General features: G+C 53.1%; 1 protein-coding gene across 3 annotated transcripts in view; it reads left to right on the top strand.

Moving 5' to 3' along the window:
• LOC147693250 (uncharacterized) overlaps nt 1-18,955 on the top strand; it is a 61,092-nt gene that overhangs the window by 9,985 nt on the left and 32,152 nt on the right. For all 3 annotated transcript variants that reach the window (XM_086933646.1, XM_086933647.1, XM_086933648.1), the window contains exons 2-3: nt 7,532-7,570; nt 11,263-11,289. In XM_086933646.1, coding sequence (XP_086789772.1) covers nt 7,532-7,570; nt 11,263-11,289 — 66 coding nt within the window. The remainder of the gene's footprint in view (nt 1-7,531; nt 7,571-11,262; nt 11,290-18,955) is intronic.

Here is an 18,955-nt window from a genome sequence, read left to right as displayed (position 1 = left end):
CCTCCCGTGCACAACTACACACAGCAGTGTGACAACATCAGACTCTCTCCCGTGCACAGCTACACACAGCAATGTGACAACCTCAGCCGGTCCGCTCCCGTACACACCTACACACAGCAATGTGACAACCTCAGCATGTCCCCTCCCGTGCTCAGGTACACACAGCAACATGAAAAAACCTCAGCCTCTCCCCTCCCATGCACAACTACACACAGCAATAAGACAACCTCAGCCTGTCCCCTCCCTTTCACAGCTACACACAGCAATATGACAACCTCAGCCTCTCCTCTCCACTCCCGTGCACAGCTACACACAGCGACATGACAACCGCAGCCTCTCCCCTCCCGTGCAAAACTACACACAGCAATGTGACAGCCTCAGCCTCTCCCCCTGTGCACAGCTACACACAACAATGTGACAACCTCAGCCTGTCCCCTCCCGTGCACGGCTACACACAGCAACGTGACAACCTCAGCCTGTCCCCTCCCTTGCACAGCTACACACAGCAACGTGACAACCTCAGCCTGTCCCATCCCGTGCACAACTACACACAGCAACGTGACAACCTCAGCCTCTCCCCCAATCACAGCTACACACAGCAATGTGACAACCTCAGCCTTTCCCCTCACGTGCACAGCTATACACAGCAATGTGACAACCTCAGCCTGTCCCCTCCCTTGCACAGCTACACACAGCAATGTGACAACCTCAGCCTGTCCCCTCCTGTGCACAGCTCCACACAGCAACATGACAACCTCAGCCTGTCCCCTCCCGTGCACAACTACACACAGCAATGTGACAACCTCAGCCTGTCCCCTCCTGTGCACAGCTACACACAGCAATGTGACAACCTCAGCCTGTCCCCACCCGTGCACAGGTACACACAGCAATGTGACAACCTCAGCCTGTCCCCTCCCGTGCACAGCTACACACAGCAACGTGACAACCTCAGCCTGTCCCCTCCCGCGCACAACTACACAAAGCAATGTGACAACCTCAGCCTGTCCCCTCCCGTGCACCACTACACACAGCAATGAGACAACCTCAGCCTGTCCCCTCCCGTGCACCACTACACAAAGCAATGTGACAACCTCAGCCTGTTCCCTGCCGTGCACAGCTACACACAGCAATGTGACAACCTCAGCCCTCCCCTCCCGTGCACCACTACACACAGCAACGTGACAACCTCAGCCTGTCCCCACCCGTGCACAGCTACACACAGCAATGTGACAACCTCAGCCCTCCCCTCCCGTGCACCACTACACACAGCAACGTGACAACCTCAGCCTGTCCCCTCCCGTGCACCACTACACACAGCAACGTGACAATCTCAGCCTGTCCCCTCCTGTGCACAGCTACACACAGCAACATGACAACCTCAGCCTGTCCCCTCCCGTGCACAACTACACACAGCAATGTGACAACCTCAGCCTGTCCCCTCCTGTGCACAGCTACACACAGCAATGTGACAACCTCAGCCTGTCCCCACCCGTGCACAGGTACACACAGCAATGTGACAACCTCAGCCTGTCCCCTCCCGTGCACAGCTACACACAGCAACGTGTCAACCTCAGCCTGTCCCCTCCCGCGCACAACTACACAAAGCAATGTGACAACCTCAGCCTGTCCCCTCCTGCGCACACCTACACACAGCAATGTGACAACCTCAGCCTGTCCCCTCCCGTGCACCACTACACACAGCAATGAGACAACCCCAGCCTGTCCCCTCCCGTGCACCACTACACAAAGCAATGTGACAACCTCAGCCTGTTCCCTGCCGTGCACAGCTACACACAGCAATGTGACAACCTCAGCCCTCCCCTCCCGTGCACCACTACACACAGCAACGTGACAACCTCAGCCTGTCCCCACCCGTGCACAGCTACACACAGCAATGTGACAACCTCAGCCCTCCCCTCCTGTGCACCACTACACACAGCAACGTGACAACCTCAGCCTGTCCCCTCCCGTGCACCACTACACACAGCAACGTGACAATCTCAGCCTCTCCCCTCCCATGCACAACTACACACAGCAACATGACAACCTCAGCTTCTCCCCTCCCATGCACAACTACACACAGCAATGTGAAAACCTTAGCGTGTCCCCTCCCATGCACAGCTATACACAGCAATGTGACAACCTCAGCCTGTTCTCTCCCGTGCACAGCTACACACAGCTATGAGACAACTTCAGCCTGTCTCCTCCCGTGCACCACCACACACAGCAATGAGACAACCTCAGCCTGTCCCCTCCCGTGCACCACTACACCCAGCAATGAGACAACCTCAGCCTGTCCCCTCCCGTGTACAACTACACACAGCAATGAGACAACCTCAGCCTGTCCCCTCCCGTGCACCACTACACCCAGCAATGAGACAACCTCAGCCTGTCCCCTCCCGTGTACCACTACACACAGCAATGAGACAACCTCAGCCTGTCCCCTCCCGTGCACCACTACACACAGCAATGAGACAACCTCAGCCTGTCCCCTCCCGTGCACCACTACACAAAGCAATGAGACAACCTCAGCCTGTCCCCTCCCGTGCACCACTACACACAGCAATGAGACAACCTCAGCCTGTCCCCTCCCGTGCACCACTACACAAAGCAATGTGACAACCTCAGCCTGTTCCCTGCCGTGCACAGCTACACACAGCAATGTGACAACCTCAGCCCTCCCCTCCCGTGCACCACTACACAGAGCAACGTGACAACCTCAGCCTGTCCCCACCCGTGCACAGCTACACACAGCAATGTGACAACCTCAGCCCTCCCCTCCCGTGCACCAATACACACAGCAACGTGACAACCTCAGCCTGTCCCCTCCCGTGCACCACTACACACAGCAACGTGACAATCTCAGCCTGTACCCTCCTGTGCACAGCTACACACAGCAACATGACAACCTCAGCCTGTCCCCTCCCGTGCACAACTACACACAGCAATGTGACAACCTCAGCCTGTCCCCTCCTGTGCACAGCTACACACCGCAATGTGACAACCTCAGCCTTTCCCCACCCGTGCACAGGTACACACAGCAATGTGATAACCTCAGCCTGTCCCCTCCCGTGCACAGCTACAGACAGCAACGTGTCAACCTCAGCCTGTCCCCTCCCGCGCACAACTACACAAAGCAATGTGACAACTTCAGCCTGTCCCCTCCTGCGCACACCTACACACAGCAATGTGACAACCTCAGCCTGTCCCCTCCCGTGCACCACTACACACAGCAATGAGACAACCTCAGCCTGTCCCCTCCCGTGCACCACTACACAAAGCAATGTGACAACCTCAGCCTGTTCCCTGCCGTGCACAGCTACAAACAGCAATGTGACAACCTCAGCCCTCCCCTCCCGTGCACCACTACACACAGCAACGTGACAACCTCAGCCTGTCCCCACCCGTGCACAGCTACACACAGCAATGTGACAACCTCAGCCCTCCCCTCCTGTGCACCACTACACACAGCAACGTGACAACCTCAGCCTGTCCCCTCCCGTGCACCACTACACACAGCAACGTGACAATCTCAGCCTCTCCCCTCCCATGCACAACTACACACAGCAACATGACAACCTCAGCTTCTCCCCTCCCATGCACAACTACACACAGCAATGTGAAAACCTTAGCGTGTCCCCTCCCATGCACAGCTATACACAGCAATGTGACAACCTCAGCCTGTTCTCTCCCATGCACAGCTACACACAGCTATGAGACAACTTCAGCCTGTCTCCTCCAGTGCACCACTACACACAGCAATGAGACAACCTCAGCCTGTCCCCTCCCGTGCACCACTACACCCAGCAATGAGACAACCTCAGCCTGTCCCCTCCCGTGTACAACTACACACAGCAATGAGACAACCTCAGCCTGTCCCCTCCCGTGCACCACTACACCCAGCAATGAGACAACCTCAGCCTGTCCCCTCCCGTGTACCACTACACACAGCAATGAGACAACCTCAGCCTGTCCCCTCCCGTGCACCACTACACACAGCAATGAGACAACCTCAGCCTGTCCCCTCCCGTGCACCACTACACACAGCAATGAGACATTCACAGCCTGTCCCCTCCCGTGTACAACTACACACAGCAATGTGACAACCTCAGCCTGTCCCCTCCCGTACACCACTACACACAGCAATGAGACAACCTCAGCCTGTCCCCTCCCGTGCACAACTACACACAGCAATGTGACAACCTCAGCCTGTCCTCTCCCGTGCACAACTACACACAGCAATGAGACAACCTCAGCCTGTCCCCTCCCGTGTACCACTACACACAGCAATGAGACAACCTCAGCCTGTCCCCTCCAGTGCACCACTACACACAGCAATGAGACAACCTCAGCCTGTCCCCTCCCGTGCACCACTACACACAGCAATGAGACATTCACAGCCTGTCCCCACCCGTGCACAGGTACACACAGCAATGTGACAACCTCAGCCTGTCCCCTCCCGTGCACAGGTACACACAGCAAGGTGACAACCTCAGCCTGTCCCCTCCCGTGCACAGCTACACACAGCAACATGACAACCTCAGCCTGTCCCCTCCCGTGCACAACTACACACAGCAATGTGACAACCTCAGCCTGTCCCCTCCTGTGCACAGCTACACACAGCAATGTGACAACCTCAGCCTGTCCCCACCCGTGCACAGGTACACACAGCAATGTGACAACCTCAGCCTGTCCCCACCCGTGCACAGGTACACACAGCAATGTGACAACCTCAGCCTGTCCCCTCCCGTGCACAGCTACACACAGTAATGTGACAACCTCAGCCTGTCCTCTCCCGTGCGCAGCTACACACAGCAACATGACAACCTCAGCCTGTCCCCTCCCGTGCACAACTACACACAGCAATGTGACAACCTCAGCCTGTCCCCTCCTGTGCACAGCTACACACAGCAATGTGACAACCTCAGCCTGTCCCCACCCGTGCACAAGTACACACAGCAATGTGACAACCTCAGCCTGTCCCCTCCCGTGCACAGCTACACACAGCAATGTGACAACCTCAGCCTGTCCTCTCCCGTGCACCACTACACACAGCAATGTGACAACCTCAGCCTGTCCTCTCCCGTGTACAACTACACACAGCAATGTGACAACCTCAGCCTGTCCCCTCCCATGCACCACTACACACAGCAATGAGACAACCTCAGCCTGTCCCCTCCCGTGCACAACTACACACAGCAATGTGACAACCTCAGCCTGTCCTCTCCCGTGCACAACTACACACAGCGATGTGACAACCTCAGCCTGTCCCCTCCTGTGCACCACTACACACAGCAACATGACAACCTCAGCCTGTCCCCTCCCGTGCACAACTACACACAGCAATGAGACAACCTCAGCCTGTCCCCTCCCGTGCACCACTACACACAGCAATGAGACAACCTCAGCCTGTCCCCTCCTGTGCACCACTACACCCAGCAATGAGACAACCTCAGCCTGTCCCCTCCCGTGCACCACTACCCACAGCAATGAGACAACCTCAGCCTGTCCCCTCCAGTGCACCACTATACACAGCAATGAGACAACCTCAGCCTGTCCCCTCCCGTGCACCACTACACACAGCAATGAGACAACCTCAGCCTGTCCCCTCCCGTGCACCACTACACACAGCAATGAGACATTGACAGCCTGTCCCCTCCCATGCACAACTACACACAGCAATGTGACAACCTCAGCCTGTCCCCTCCCATGCACCACTACACACAGCAATGAGACAACCTCAGCCTGTCCCCTCCCGTGCACAACTACACACAGCAATGTGACAACCTCAGCCTGTCCTCTCCCGTGCACAACTACACACAGCAATGAGACAACCTCAGCCTGTCCCCTCCCGTGTACCACTACACACAGCAATGAGACAACCTCAGCCTGTCCCCTCCCGTGCACCACTACACACAGCAATGAGACAACCTCAGCCTGTCCCCTCCCGTGCACCACTACACACAGCAATGAGACATTCACAGCCTGTCCCCACCCGTGCACAGGTACACACAGCAATGTGACAACCTCAGCCTGTCCCTTCCCGTGCACAGGTACACACAGCAATGTGACAACCTCAGCCTGTCCCCTCCCGTGCACAGCTACACACAGCAACATGACAACCTCAGCCTGTTCCCTCCCGTGCACAACTACACACAGCAATGTGACAACCTCAGCCTGTCCCCTCCTGTGCACAGCTACACACAGCAATGTGACAACCTCAGCCTGTCCCCACTCATGCACAGGTACACACAGCAATGTGACAACCTCAGCCTGTCCCCACCCGTGCACAGGTACACACAGCAATGTGACAACCTCAGCCTGTCCCCTCCCGTGCACAGCTACACACAGCAACGTGACAACCTCAGCCTGTCCCCTCCCGTGCACAGCTATACACAGCAATGTGACAACCTCAGCCTGTCCTCTCCCGTGCACAGCTACACACAGCAACATGACAACCTCAGCCTGTCCCCTCCCGTGCACAACTACACACAGCAATGTGACAACCTCAGCCTGTCCCCTCCTGTGCACAGCTACACACAGCAATGTGACAACCTCAGCCTGTCCCCACCCATGCACAGGTACACACAGCAATGTGACAACCTCAGCCTGTCCCCTCCCGTGTACAACTACACACAGCAATGTGACAACCTCAGCCTGTCCCCTCCCGTGCACCACTACACACAGCAATGAGACAACCTCAGCCTGTCCTCTCCCGTGCACCACTACACACAGCAATGTGACAACCTCAGCCTGTCCTCGCCCGTGTACAACTACACACAGCAATGTGACAACCTCAGCCTGTCCCCTCCCGTGCACCACTACACACAGCAATGAGACAACCTCAGCCTGTCCCCTCCCGTGCACAACTACACACAGCAATGTGACAACCTCAGCCTGTCCTCTCCCGTGCACAACTACACACAGCGATGTGACAACCTCAGCCTGTCCCCTCCTGTGCACCACTACACACAACGATGTGACAACCTCAGCCCAGCCAGACTTGTAACAATCAGGAAAGGTTTGCAACTATTTGAACATTTCAGGCACGGCTCATGATTTAGGGACCTATCACGTTGTGTGAAGGAGATATGGGGTGCAGTGGGGCAGAGGCATGAGGGATGGTTCACACTCCTCCCCCTTGTCCGGAGCCATCTTGTAGAGGTGAGGATGGTGTCTGGGCGGGCTCTGAGACGTCATTGAGTCATGACTCTCTCCGTCACTGCTCTCGAGCCCTTTCCTACAGACTGTCGCAGGTAATAGTCGGGCTCCATCAGACAGTGCTTTGGTTGTTGACTGGTGTGACAAACAATAACATTTGTACGGCTGCTGAGAAGTCCCGGGACACGTCACTCTGGGGCAGGTGATTTAGGACTACTAATAACTGAAGGGATAGTAAAGTGTGCAACTGGTATGAAAAGTTAAACCACATTTTCATCTGTAATATGCATAAAAATTGAATAAAATTATGAGCTGAGATGTCCAGTTGGAGACGTCATTTGACCTTTCTTTGCTTTCTGTTCCTTTTCAGACCATCATGATAATCATGGCGGCAACGGAGGGTTTGGAGGTAAGTTGGAACCATGCAAGGCTGCCTTGGGGTCACACATGAAGCACCCACATACAGCGCCCAGGGATGTTACCTGGAGAGCTTCGCTCAGGATAATGCACAGTAGAGCGCAGGCTCGCTTCACAGGAGCGCCAACAGCACTAACCACAATTATACCATCGCATTAATAGCCGCTAGCAAGTGAACAACAATACTGTGTGGATGTGATCAGGAAGGTGTTTGGCGTTTAGTTATTAAATACTAGCATTAAAAAAAGCATTGAAGTGCCTTAAAAGGTTATCACCTTTGTGTACTTCTGTATATACAACTCACCAGCCATTCCTGTGAATCACAATTTCAAATTTTAAGACAATGGGATTGAATAGATTAGGGCTGAAAACAATTATGTGGCAAACATGGAGACTCCAAAGTTTCTGAGTGTGATTTTTGTTTTCATAGATATAAGCAGCCAGTCCCAAAGGTGGACTGCCCAGAGCAGTGTTCATGGGTAATCCAAAGGTGGACAACCCAGAGTAGTGTTCATGGGTGCCCAAAGGTGGACTACCCGGGGCAGTGTTCATGGGTGCCCAAAGGTGGATCACCCAGAGCAGTGTTCATGGGTAATCCAAAGGTGTACTACCCAGAGCAGTGTTCATGGGTGCCCAAAGGTGAAACACCCAGAGCAGTGTTCATGGGTAATCCAAAGGTGGACCACGCAGAGCAGTGTTCATGGGTAATCCAAAGGTGGGCCATCCAGAGCAGTGTTCATGGGTGCCCAAAGGTGGACCACCTAGAGCAGTGTTCATGGGTAATCCAAAGGTGGACCACCCAGAGCAGGGTTCATGGGTATCCAAAGGTGGACCACCCAAAGCAGTGTTCATGGGTATCCAAAGGTGGACCACTCAGAGCAGTGTTCATGGGTGCCCAAAGGTGGTCCACCCTGTGTATTGTTCATGGGTGCCCAAAGGTGGACCACCCAGAGCAGTGTTCATGGGTAATCCAAAGGTGGACCACCCAGAGCAGTGTTCATGGGTGCCCAGAGGTGGACCACCCAGAGAAGTGTTCACAAAGGTGGACCACCCAGAGCAGTGTTCACAAAGGTGGACCACCGAGAGCAGTGTTCATGGGTATCCAAATGTGGACCACTCTGAGCAGTGTTCATGGGTGCTCAAAGGTGGTCCACCCTGTGTATTGTTCATGGGTGCCCATAGGTGGACCACCCAGAGCAGTGTTCATGGGTAATCCAAAGGTGGACCACCCAGAGCAGTATTCATGGGTGCCCAGAGGTGGACCACCCGGAGAAGTGTTCACAAAGGTGGACCACCCAGAGCAGTGTTCACAAGTGGACCACCCAGAGCAGTGTTCATGGGTATCCAAAGGTGGACCACCCAGAGCAGTGTTCATGGGTATCCAAAGGTGGACCACCCTGAGTATTGTTCATGGGTGCCAAAGGTGGTCCACCCTGAGTATTGTTCATGGGTGCCCAATGGTGGTCCACCCTGAGTATTGTTCTTGGGTGCCCAAATGTGGACCACTCTGAGCAGTGTTCATGGGTATCCAAAGGTGGTCCACCCAGAGCAGTGTTCATGGGTGCCCAAAGGTGGTCCACCCTGAGTATTGTTCTTGGGTGCCCAAATGTGGACCACTCTGAGCAGTGTTCATGGGTATCCAAAGGTGGTCCACCCAGAGCAGTGTTCATGGGTGCCCAAATGTGGACCACTCTGAGCAGTGTTCATGGGTGCCCAAAGGAGGTCCACCCAGAGCAGTGTTCATGGGTGCCCAAAGGTCTAAACGAAGGTATGTATCTAGCATGCAGATCAGAAATTGCCGCTACCTGCCAGCTGCCATGTTAGGTGCTGGATTGACAGTTCAATAGGAGTAAAATCAATTGATGGTAATTGACGCATTAAAACAGGGCAGGAAGTGCTGATTAGTGGAATATAGATGGCAACAGGATGACGCCTCTTGATTAGATTATTAAAAATCATTTGCACGGGTTAGGCAAATACATTTTGGCTCAGGTCAGGGATAAATATTGATGTAGCGCATTTAGAAATTTATGCTATATCATTTTTTATATTAGCTAATGGTATCAATCGATTTTTTGAGATACAACGTTAATGGATTTACTTAGAATGTGCATAACAAAATGAATTTGAGCTTATGGACAATAATTGATAATGGAAGAGTGCAGAAAAAAAAGCTAGGGGGAAATTGATTAGAAGGGGTAAGCAGCTGGTTCTAAAAGAGAGCATTTTTATTTGGGTTTTGCATTTTTGCTTTTTTCATTATGTTTTCTCTGTACTTTCAAACAGCCTCAACCCAACTGGAACCGCCTTTTTCATACTGCGTCATGCAACCAAGCGCAAACCAATCGAGACACGGATGAGTTTCATGATGCTTCTGTGCAGCATGTGGGAATAGGTCCAGCACTCTGAACCTCCACTGCGTGTGGGCGGGGATATCTGGGTCTTGTTCTGGTGATTCGGCTCTGATCGGGCACATCCTTCCGCCTATCTTGTTTCAGATGCCTTCACATTATGGGGGCTCCAAATAAATGTAGTCCCATGGGGCCCGCTTATTTCAACGTCACACAGTTTGTAAATTATTATCCTCCAATTCCATTTGTATTTTTCCTAGGTGTTCACAAAGTTGTTTCTCTCAGCTAACAGCTTTCTTCTCTGTTCAGATGAATTCACCTTTTTGTCTGCCCTATAAGGGGGCAGCACCCTCCTCTAAATGTGGCCAGCCTGTGGTCCCCCCTCTCTCATCTGCAGTTTGAGCCCTGATCTCCACCTTCAGCCATCTTCTTCCAATGAACCAGTTAGCAAGGGGGGTCTCTTTTTTATGGAATGATACATCATCCCCAAAATGCCTCCCCCTTCCTCTTGGTAGTCCGCTCCAGAACCAAGGTGGGACGTGGCTGGGGCTGTTTTAACCTCATGGGGCACTTGCTTGGGGCAGCAGGATACAAGCATTCTTGTAAACAGGAGACTCTGAGCTGACCTCAAGTCTTCCTGTCCTCACCGTCAGACAAAGGACTCAGCATTGCCCCATGGTCTGCATGGCTGTGAGCCCAGTGGCTGCAGCAGGGGGGGTTAGTATATTATCCGCTGGGAGTATGACGTGTTACCATGAGCAGGGGGGCATACATCCTTGGGGAAAGGGGAATGGATGGACCTCACACCGCCTCAACTTTGCAAGATTTGGACAATTAGAATTGCTTGGAACTTCGGGGCATATTATCAAGCACAGCGTTAAAATTGACGCTGCCTTATGGGCAGGAAACTGCTGCTAAAGCGGCCATAAGGGGCTTAATTATATGCCGTAGAGAAGTCCAACAGAAGCCCATATTCACACCAGAACCTGGGCTGCTATGGGAATCCACAAGGGCATATTATCAAGCCCATTATCGCCGCTTTAGTGGCAGTTTGGCTGCCGATAAAGCAGCGATAATGTTAACGCCGCTTCTTGATAATATGCCCCCAAATGCGTTCATTGGGATGAGCCGGCATTTTCAACGAGTGCTGAGAGAGTGTATGCTACAGGGGATGAGAGGGAATTCGTACTCCTGAAAAACGAGTGCTCTGAAGTATCAAAAGTGAAACCAAATTGTCATTTATGATGTGAATTAACTAAAAAAATTGTTATGAAAAAAGATGTCCAGCGAGAAATGCATATTTTCACTTTTCCTTTCCTTCCCTTCTTTTTAGGAAATAATAACCATGGACACGGAGGAGGTGAGTTGGAACAATGCAATGCCCCCCATGGTCCCCACATGAAGACCCCCTCCCCCCACACACACACACACAACACTCCAAGGAAAGTAACCGGGAGAGTCTCCCTCATGAGATTATAGTTCAACACATCCTGCTTTCATCAGCCGCGCCAAGAGCACAAAACATAATTACCCATCGTTAAAAAAGCAGACAACCTCTAGTGAACCAGTGTGCAACATTGCAGTGTTGCAATATTTAATAATAAGTATCCATCGCTCTATGGGACAGATTTGCAGGCCCCTTGCCACACTTTTGCGTCACTTTTCACTTGTTAAAAGTGACGCAAAAGTGGAGCAAGGGGCTTGTAAATCTGCCCCATGTATATATGAAATTGGTGGTCTGTAAGAGCAGAGAAAGGTTTACAGACTGAGGGCCGATTCACAGAACTAACCTAAGACAACATCCTAAACTTACTACTTTTGGCATTCACAGAAGGCATTTAGTAGTAGTAAAGTTAGGATTTTCTCTTAAGTCTGTCTTACGTCTGTCTTAAGTCTGTCTTAAGTCTGTCCTAAGTTTGTCTTAAATTTGTCTTAAGTCAAGCTTAAGACACAATCCTAACTTCACTACTACTAAATGCCTTCTGTGAATGCCAAAAGTAGTAAGTTTAGGATTTTTTCTTAAGCCCGAATCCCTGACTATGAGTGCCACCATCTCACCCGGAGGGATATCTCTGGATAGAAAGGTGTTCTACTAATGCCATAGCCAGTGGTGCCCTGCCCAGAGACCCAGGGGCCGCCGTCACTGCTGCGGGGTCAGGGTCTGTGCTCAATCAGTCAGCCTTTTCCAATCAGAGAATTACCAGCAGTTCCCTCTTTAGCCTAATGAGCAGAGGAATTCTTTTTGGGGGAATGATACACCAATTCCACCAATGGCATCCCCCCTGCCCTTGCTTTTGGTTTGCGGGTTCAGAGACAGACACACGGTACAGTGGGACAGGTTTCAGTCCATGCCCCCATGCTTCAAGTGTCTCTGAGCACAGGGAGTGAGTGTGGGCAGCGGGGAGGGCCCAAGCTCTCCACCATTCATAAACCCAAATTATCAAGACTATTACCGAACGCAGTGCAGCGCCCAAAGTTGCTGCGTTGCGCGAGACGGAGGGGAGAGGGAGGCACCATACCTACAAAGACATTGCACTATCCTGGTCTCTCACTAGTTCTGGTGCACAATCAGACTGCTGAACACCACGCACACAGCTTTGCACCATAGTGCAAAGGTGTCTGCGTGAGTCTGACATAGGTTTTGTAATGGGAGAGAGACACTTTTACACTTCTCCCACTTCGGATGCGTGCTGTACAGTCCAGCACACATGCAAAGTGGGAAAAGTTAGGAGAAATACAAGTATTACTCCCTTTTAACACCTGCTTTGACAGGGCATTTACTTTTGGTGCAAACCCCTGTCTCCAATTATTAGTGGGCAGGGTTGTGCAACAAAACCCATGGGTGGTTGCATGGGGAAGCCATGTATCATCCATGGAAGAGCGCCTGGATGCTAGGTAAAGCAAAGCAGCACCTCTGAATGCTTTGAGTTACTGTCAATATAAACACATATGGTTCTGTCAGAATCCTTATGAAACATTTAAACATTTGCAAGGATATTATTAATCCAATCTCTCTTTTGTTCAAATAAAGCACTTTTATATCTAAATATAAAGACACTACACGCAATGTTAGTTTTGTTTAATTCATTAAACGCCGGGTCCCCCATCAGTAGATACTCTTAAACTAGCAGCCGTCACCCGCGAGCAAAACTGACTGGACACGGGGTCAACCCATCAGTAGATACTCTTAGACTAGCAGCCTTCACCCGCGAGCGATCCTGACTGAACACGGGGTCTCCCCATCAGGAGATACTCTTAGACTAGCAGCCTTCACCCGCGAGCGATCCTGACTGAACACGGGGTCTCCCCATCAGGAGATACTCTTAGACTAGCAGCCTTCACCCGCGAGTGATCCTGACTGAATATAAGATCTCCTCATCATTAGTACTCTTAGACTAGCAGCCATCACCCGCGAACGATCCTGAAAGAACAAGAAGTATCCCCATCAGTAATACTCTTAGACTTGCAGCTGTCCCCCGCGAGCGATCCTGACTGAATACGGGGTCTCCCCATCAGTACATACTCTTACATTTGCACCCGTCACCCGCTAGCGATCTTGACTGAACACAGGGTCTTACCATCAGTAGATACTCTTACACTTGCAGCCGTCACCCGCGAGCAATCCTGGCTGTACACGGGGTCTCCCCATCAGTAATACTCTTAGATTGCCAGCCGTCAACCGCGAGCAATCCTGACTGAACACGGGGTCTACCCATCAGTAATACTCTTAAACTAGCAGCCTTCACCCACGATCGATCCTGACTGAATATAAGGACTCCTCATCATTAGTACTCTTAGACTAGCAGCCGTCACCCGCGAACGATCCTGAAGGAACAGGGGGTATGCCCATCAGTAATACTCTAAGACTTGCAGCCATCACCCGCGAGCGATCCTGACTGAACATAGGGTCTCCCCATCAGTAGATACTCGTACACTTGCAGCCGTCACCCGCTAGCGATCCTGACTGAATATAAGGTCTCCTCATCATTAGTACTCTTAGACTAGCAGCCGTCACTCGCGAACGATCCTGAATGAATAGGGGGTATCCCCATCAGTAATACTCTTAGACTTGCAGCCATCACCCGCGAGTGATCCTGACTGAACATGGGGTCTCCCCATCAGTAATACTCTTAGATTGCCAACCGTCACCGGCGAGCGATCCTGACTCAACACGGGTCCCCATCAGTAATACTCTTAGACTAGCAGCCTTCACCCGCAAGTGATCCTGACAAAACACGGGGTCTCCCCATCAGTAGATACTCTTACACTTGCAGCTGTCACCCGTAAGCGATCCTGACTGAACATGGGATCTCCCCATCAGTAATAATCTTAGACTAGCAGCCGTCACCTTCGAGCGATCCTGACTGAACACAGGGTCTCCCATCAGTAGATGCTCCTACACCAGCAGGTGTTCACCCCGAGGGATCCTCACTGAACATAGGGTCTCACCATCAGTAGATGCTCTTAGACAAGCAGCCATCACCCGCAGGAGTTCCTGAATGAACACAGGGGTCTCCCCATCAGTAATATTCTTAGACAAGCAGCCGTCACCCGCGAGGGATCTTGACTGAACACGGGGTCTCCCATCAGTAGATGCTCTTAGACAAGCAGCCGTCACGTGCAAGAGTTCCTGAATGAACACAGGGTCTCCCAATCAGTAATGCTCTTAGACAAGCAGCCTTCACCCGTTAGCGATCTTGACTGAACCGGGTCTCCCCATCAGTAGATACTCTTAGACTAGCAGCCTTCACCCACGAGCGATCCTGACTGAACATGGGGTCTCCCCATCAGGAGATACTCTTAGACTAGCAGCCTTCACCCGCGAGCGATCCTGACTAAACACGGGGTCTCCCCATCAGGAGATACTCTTAGACTAGCAGCCTTCAACCACGAGCGATCCTGACTGAACACAAAGTCTCCCCATCAGGAGATACTTTTAGACTAGCAGCCTTCACCCAAGAGGGTCCTGACTGAACACGGGGTCTCCACATCAGTAGATGCTCTTAGACTAGCAGCCTTCACCCGCGAGCGATCCTGACTGAACACGGGGTCTCCCCATCAGGAGATACTTTTAGACTAGCAGCCTTCACCCGCGAGCGATCCTGACTGAACACGAGGTCTCCCCATCAGTAGATACTTTTAGACTTGGAGCCTTCACCCACGAGCGATCCTGACTGAACACGGGGTCTCCCTATCAGTAGATGCTCTTAGCCTAGCAGCCTTCACCTGCGAGCGATCCTTACTGAACACGGGGTCTCCCCATCAGTAGATGCTCTTAGCCTAGCAGCCTTCACCGCGAGCGATCCTGACTGAACACGGGGTCTCCGCATCAGTAGATGCTCTTTGCCTAGCAGCCTTCACTCGCGAGCGATCCTGAATGAACACGGGGTCTCCCCATCAGTAGATACTCTTAGACTAGCAGCCTTCACCCGCGAGCGATCCTGACTGAACACGGGGTCTCCCCATCAGTAGACACTCTTAGACTAGCAGCCTTCACCCGTGAGCTATCCTTACTGAACACGGGGTCTCCCCATCAGTAGGTGCTCTTAGCCTAGCAGCCTTCACCCGCGAGCGATCCTTACTGAACACGGGGTCTCTCCATCAGTAGGTGCTCTTAGCCTAGCAGCCTTCACCCACGAGCGATCCTTACTGAACACGGGGTCTCCCCATCAGTAGGTGCTCTTAGCCTAGCAGCCTTCACCCACGAGCGATCCTTACTGAACACGGGGTCTCCCCATCAGTAGGTGCTCTTAGCCTAGCAGCCTTCACCCACGAGCGATCCTGACTGAACAGGGCGTCTTCCCATCAGTAGATACTCTTAGACTAGCAGCCTTCACCCGCGAGCGATCCTGACTGAACGCGGGGTCTCCCCATCAGTAGGTGCTCTTAGCCTAGCAGCCTTCACCCACAAGCGATCCTTACTGAACACAGGGTCTCCACATCAGTAGATGCTCTTAGCCTAGCAGCCTTCACCCGCGAGCGATCCTGACTGAACACGGGGTCTCCCCATCAGTAGGTGCTCTTAGCCTAGCACTCTTCACCCACGAGCGATCCTTACTGAACACAGGGTCTCCCCATCAGTAGGTGCCCTTAGCCTAGCAGCCTTCACCCACGAGCGATCCTTACTGAACACGAGGTCTCCCCATCAGTAGATACTTTTAGACTTGGAGCCTTCACCCGCGAGCGATCCTGACTGAACAAGGGGTCTCCCCATCAGTAGATGCTCTTAGCCTAGCAGCCTTCACCCGCGAGCAATCATGACTGAACACGGGGTCTCCCCATCAGTAGATGCTCTTAGCCTAGCAGCCTTCACCCACGAGCGATCCTTACTGAACACAGGGTCTCCCCATCAGTAGATGCTCTTAGACCAGCAGCCTTCACCCGCGAGCGATCCTGACTGAACACGGGGTCTCCCCATCAGTAGGTGCTCTTAGCCTAGCAGCCTTCACCCACGAACAATCCTTACTGAACACGGGGTCTCCCCATCAGTAGGTGCTCTTAGCCTAGCAGCCTTCACCCACGAGCGATCCTTACTGAACACGGGGTCTCCCCATCAGTAGATGCTCTTAGACCAGCAGCCTTCACCCGCGAGCGATCCTGACTGAACACGGGGTCTCCCCATCAGTAGATGCTCTTAGCCTAGCAGCCTTCACCCACGAGCGATCCTTACTGAACACAGGGTCTCCCCATCAGTAGATGCTCTTAGAGCAGCAGCCTTCACCCGCGAGCGATCCTGACTGAACACGGGGTCTCCCCATCAGTAGGTGCTCTTAGCCTAGCAGCCTTCACCCACGAGCTATCCTTACTGAACACGGGGTCTCCCCATCAGTAGATGCTCTTAGACCAGCAGCCTTCACCCGCGAGCGATCCTGACTGAACACGGGGTCTCCCCATCAGTAGATACTCTTAGACTGGCAGCCTTCACCCGCGAGCGATCCTGACTGAACACGGGGTCTCCCCATCAGTAGGTGCTCTTAGACCAGCAGCCTTCACCCGCGAGCGATCCTTACTGAACACGGGGTCTCCCCATCAGTAGGTGCTCTTAGCCTAGCAGCCTTCACCCACGAGCGATCCTTACTGAACACGGGGTCTCCCCATCAGTAGGTGCTCTTAGACCAGCAGCCTTCACCCGCGAGCGATCCTTACTGAACACGGGGTCTCCCCATCAGTAGGTGCTCTTAGCCTAGCATCCTTCACCCGCGAGCGATCCTTACTGAACACAGGGTCTCCCCATCAGTAGATGCTCTTAGAGCAGCAGCCTTCACCCCCGAGTGATCCTGACTGAACACGGGGTCTCCCCATCAGTAGATGCTCTTAGCCTAGCAGCCTTCACCCCAAGCGATCCTGACTGAACACGGGGTCTCCCCATCAGTAGATGCTCTTAGTCTAGCAGCCTTCACCCACGAGCGATCCTTACTGAACACAGGGTCTCCCCATCAGTAGATGCTCTTAGAGCAGCAGCCTTCACCCGCGAGCGATCCTGACTGAACACGCGGTCTCCCCATCAGTAGGTGCTCTTAGCCTAGCAGCCTTCACCCACGAGCGATCCTTACTGAACACGGGGTCTCCCCATCAGTAGATGCTCTTAGACCAGCAGCCTTCACCCGCGAGCGATCCTGACTGAACACGGGGTCTCCCCATCAGTAGATACTCTTAGACTGGCAGCCTTCACCCACGAGCGATCCTTACTGAACACGGGGTCTCCCCATCAGTAGATGCTCTTAGACCAGCAGCCTTCACCTGCGAGCGATCCTTACTGAACACGGGGTCTCCCAATCAGTAGGTGCTCTTAGCCTAGCAGCCTTCACCCACGAGCGATCCTTACTGAACACGGGGTCTCCCCATCAGTAGGTGCTCTTAGCCTAGCAGCCTTCACCCGCAAGTGATCCTGACTGAGCACGGGGTCTCCCCATCAGTAGATACTCTTAGACTAGTAGCCTTCTTCCGCGAGGGATCCTGACTGAACACGGGGTCTCCCCATCAGTAGATGCTCTTAGCCTAGCAGCCTTCACCCACGAGCGATCCTTACTGAACACGGGGTCTCCCCATCAGTAGATGCTCTTAGCCTAGCAGCCTTCACCCACGAGCGATCCTTACTGAACACGGGGTCTCCCCATCAGTAGATGCTCTTAGCCTAGCAGCCTTCACCCACGAGCGATCCTTACTGAACACGGGGTCTCCCCATCAGTAGGTGCTCTTAGCCTAGCAGCCTTCACCCACGAGCGATCCTTACTGAACACGGGGTCTCCCCATCATTAGATGCTCTTAGCCTAGCAGCCTTCACCCACGAGCGATCCTTACTGAACACAGGGTCTCCCCATCAGTAGATGCTCTTAGACCAGAAGCCTTCACCCGCGAGCGATCCTGACTGAACACGGGGTCTCCCCATCAGTAGATGCTCTTACACTAGCAGCCTTCACCCGTGAGCTATCCTTACTGAACACGGGGTCTCCCCATCAGTAGGTGCTCTTAGCCTAGCAGCCTTCACCTGCGAGAGATCCTGACTGAACACGGGGTCTCCCCATCAGTGATACTCTTAGACTAGCAGCCTTCACCCGCGAGCGATCCTGACTGAACACAGGGTCTCCCCATCAGTAGATGCTCTTAGCCTAGCAGCCTTCACTCGCGAGGGATCCTTACTGAGCAGAGGGTCTCCCCATCAGTAGATGCTCTTAGCCTAGCAGCCTTCACCCACGAGCGATCCTGACTGAACACGGGGTCTCCCCATCAGTAGATGCTCTTAGCCTAGCAGCCTTCACCGCGAGCGATCCTGACTGAACACGGGGTCTCCCCATCAGTAGATGCTCTTAGCCTAGCAGCCTTCACCCGCGAGCGATCCTGACTGAACACGGGGTCTCCCCATCAGTAGATGCTCTTAGCCTAGCAGCCTTCACCCGCGAGTGATCCTTACTGAGCAGAGGGTCTCCCCATCAGTAGATGCTCTTAGCCTAGCAGCCTTCACTCGCGAGGGATCCTTACTGAGCAGAGGGTCTCCCCATCAGTAGATGCTCTTAGCCTAGCACCCT

The sequence above is a fragment of the Lissotriton vulgaris genome, chromosome 8 (assembly GCF_964263255.1).
Source record: "Lissotriton vulgaris chromosome 8, aLisVul1.2, whole genome shotgun sequence".
NCBI lineage: Eukaryota > Metazoa > Chordata > Amphibia > Caudata > Salamandridae > Lissotriton > Lissotriton vulgaris.
Note: the sequence above shows the minus strand (reverse complement) of the source record. Positions and strands in the feature narration are given on the sequence as shown.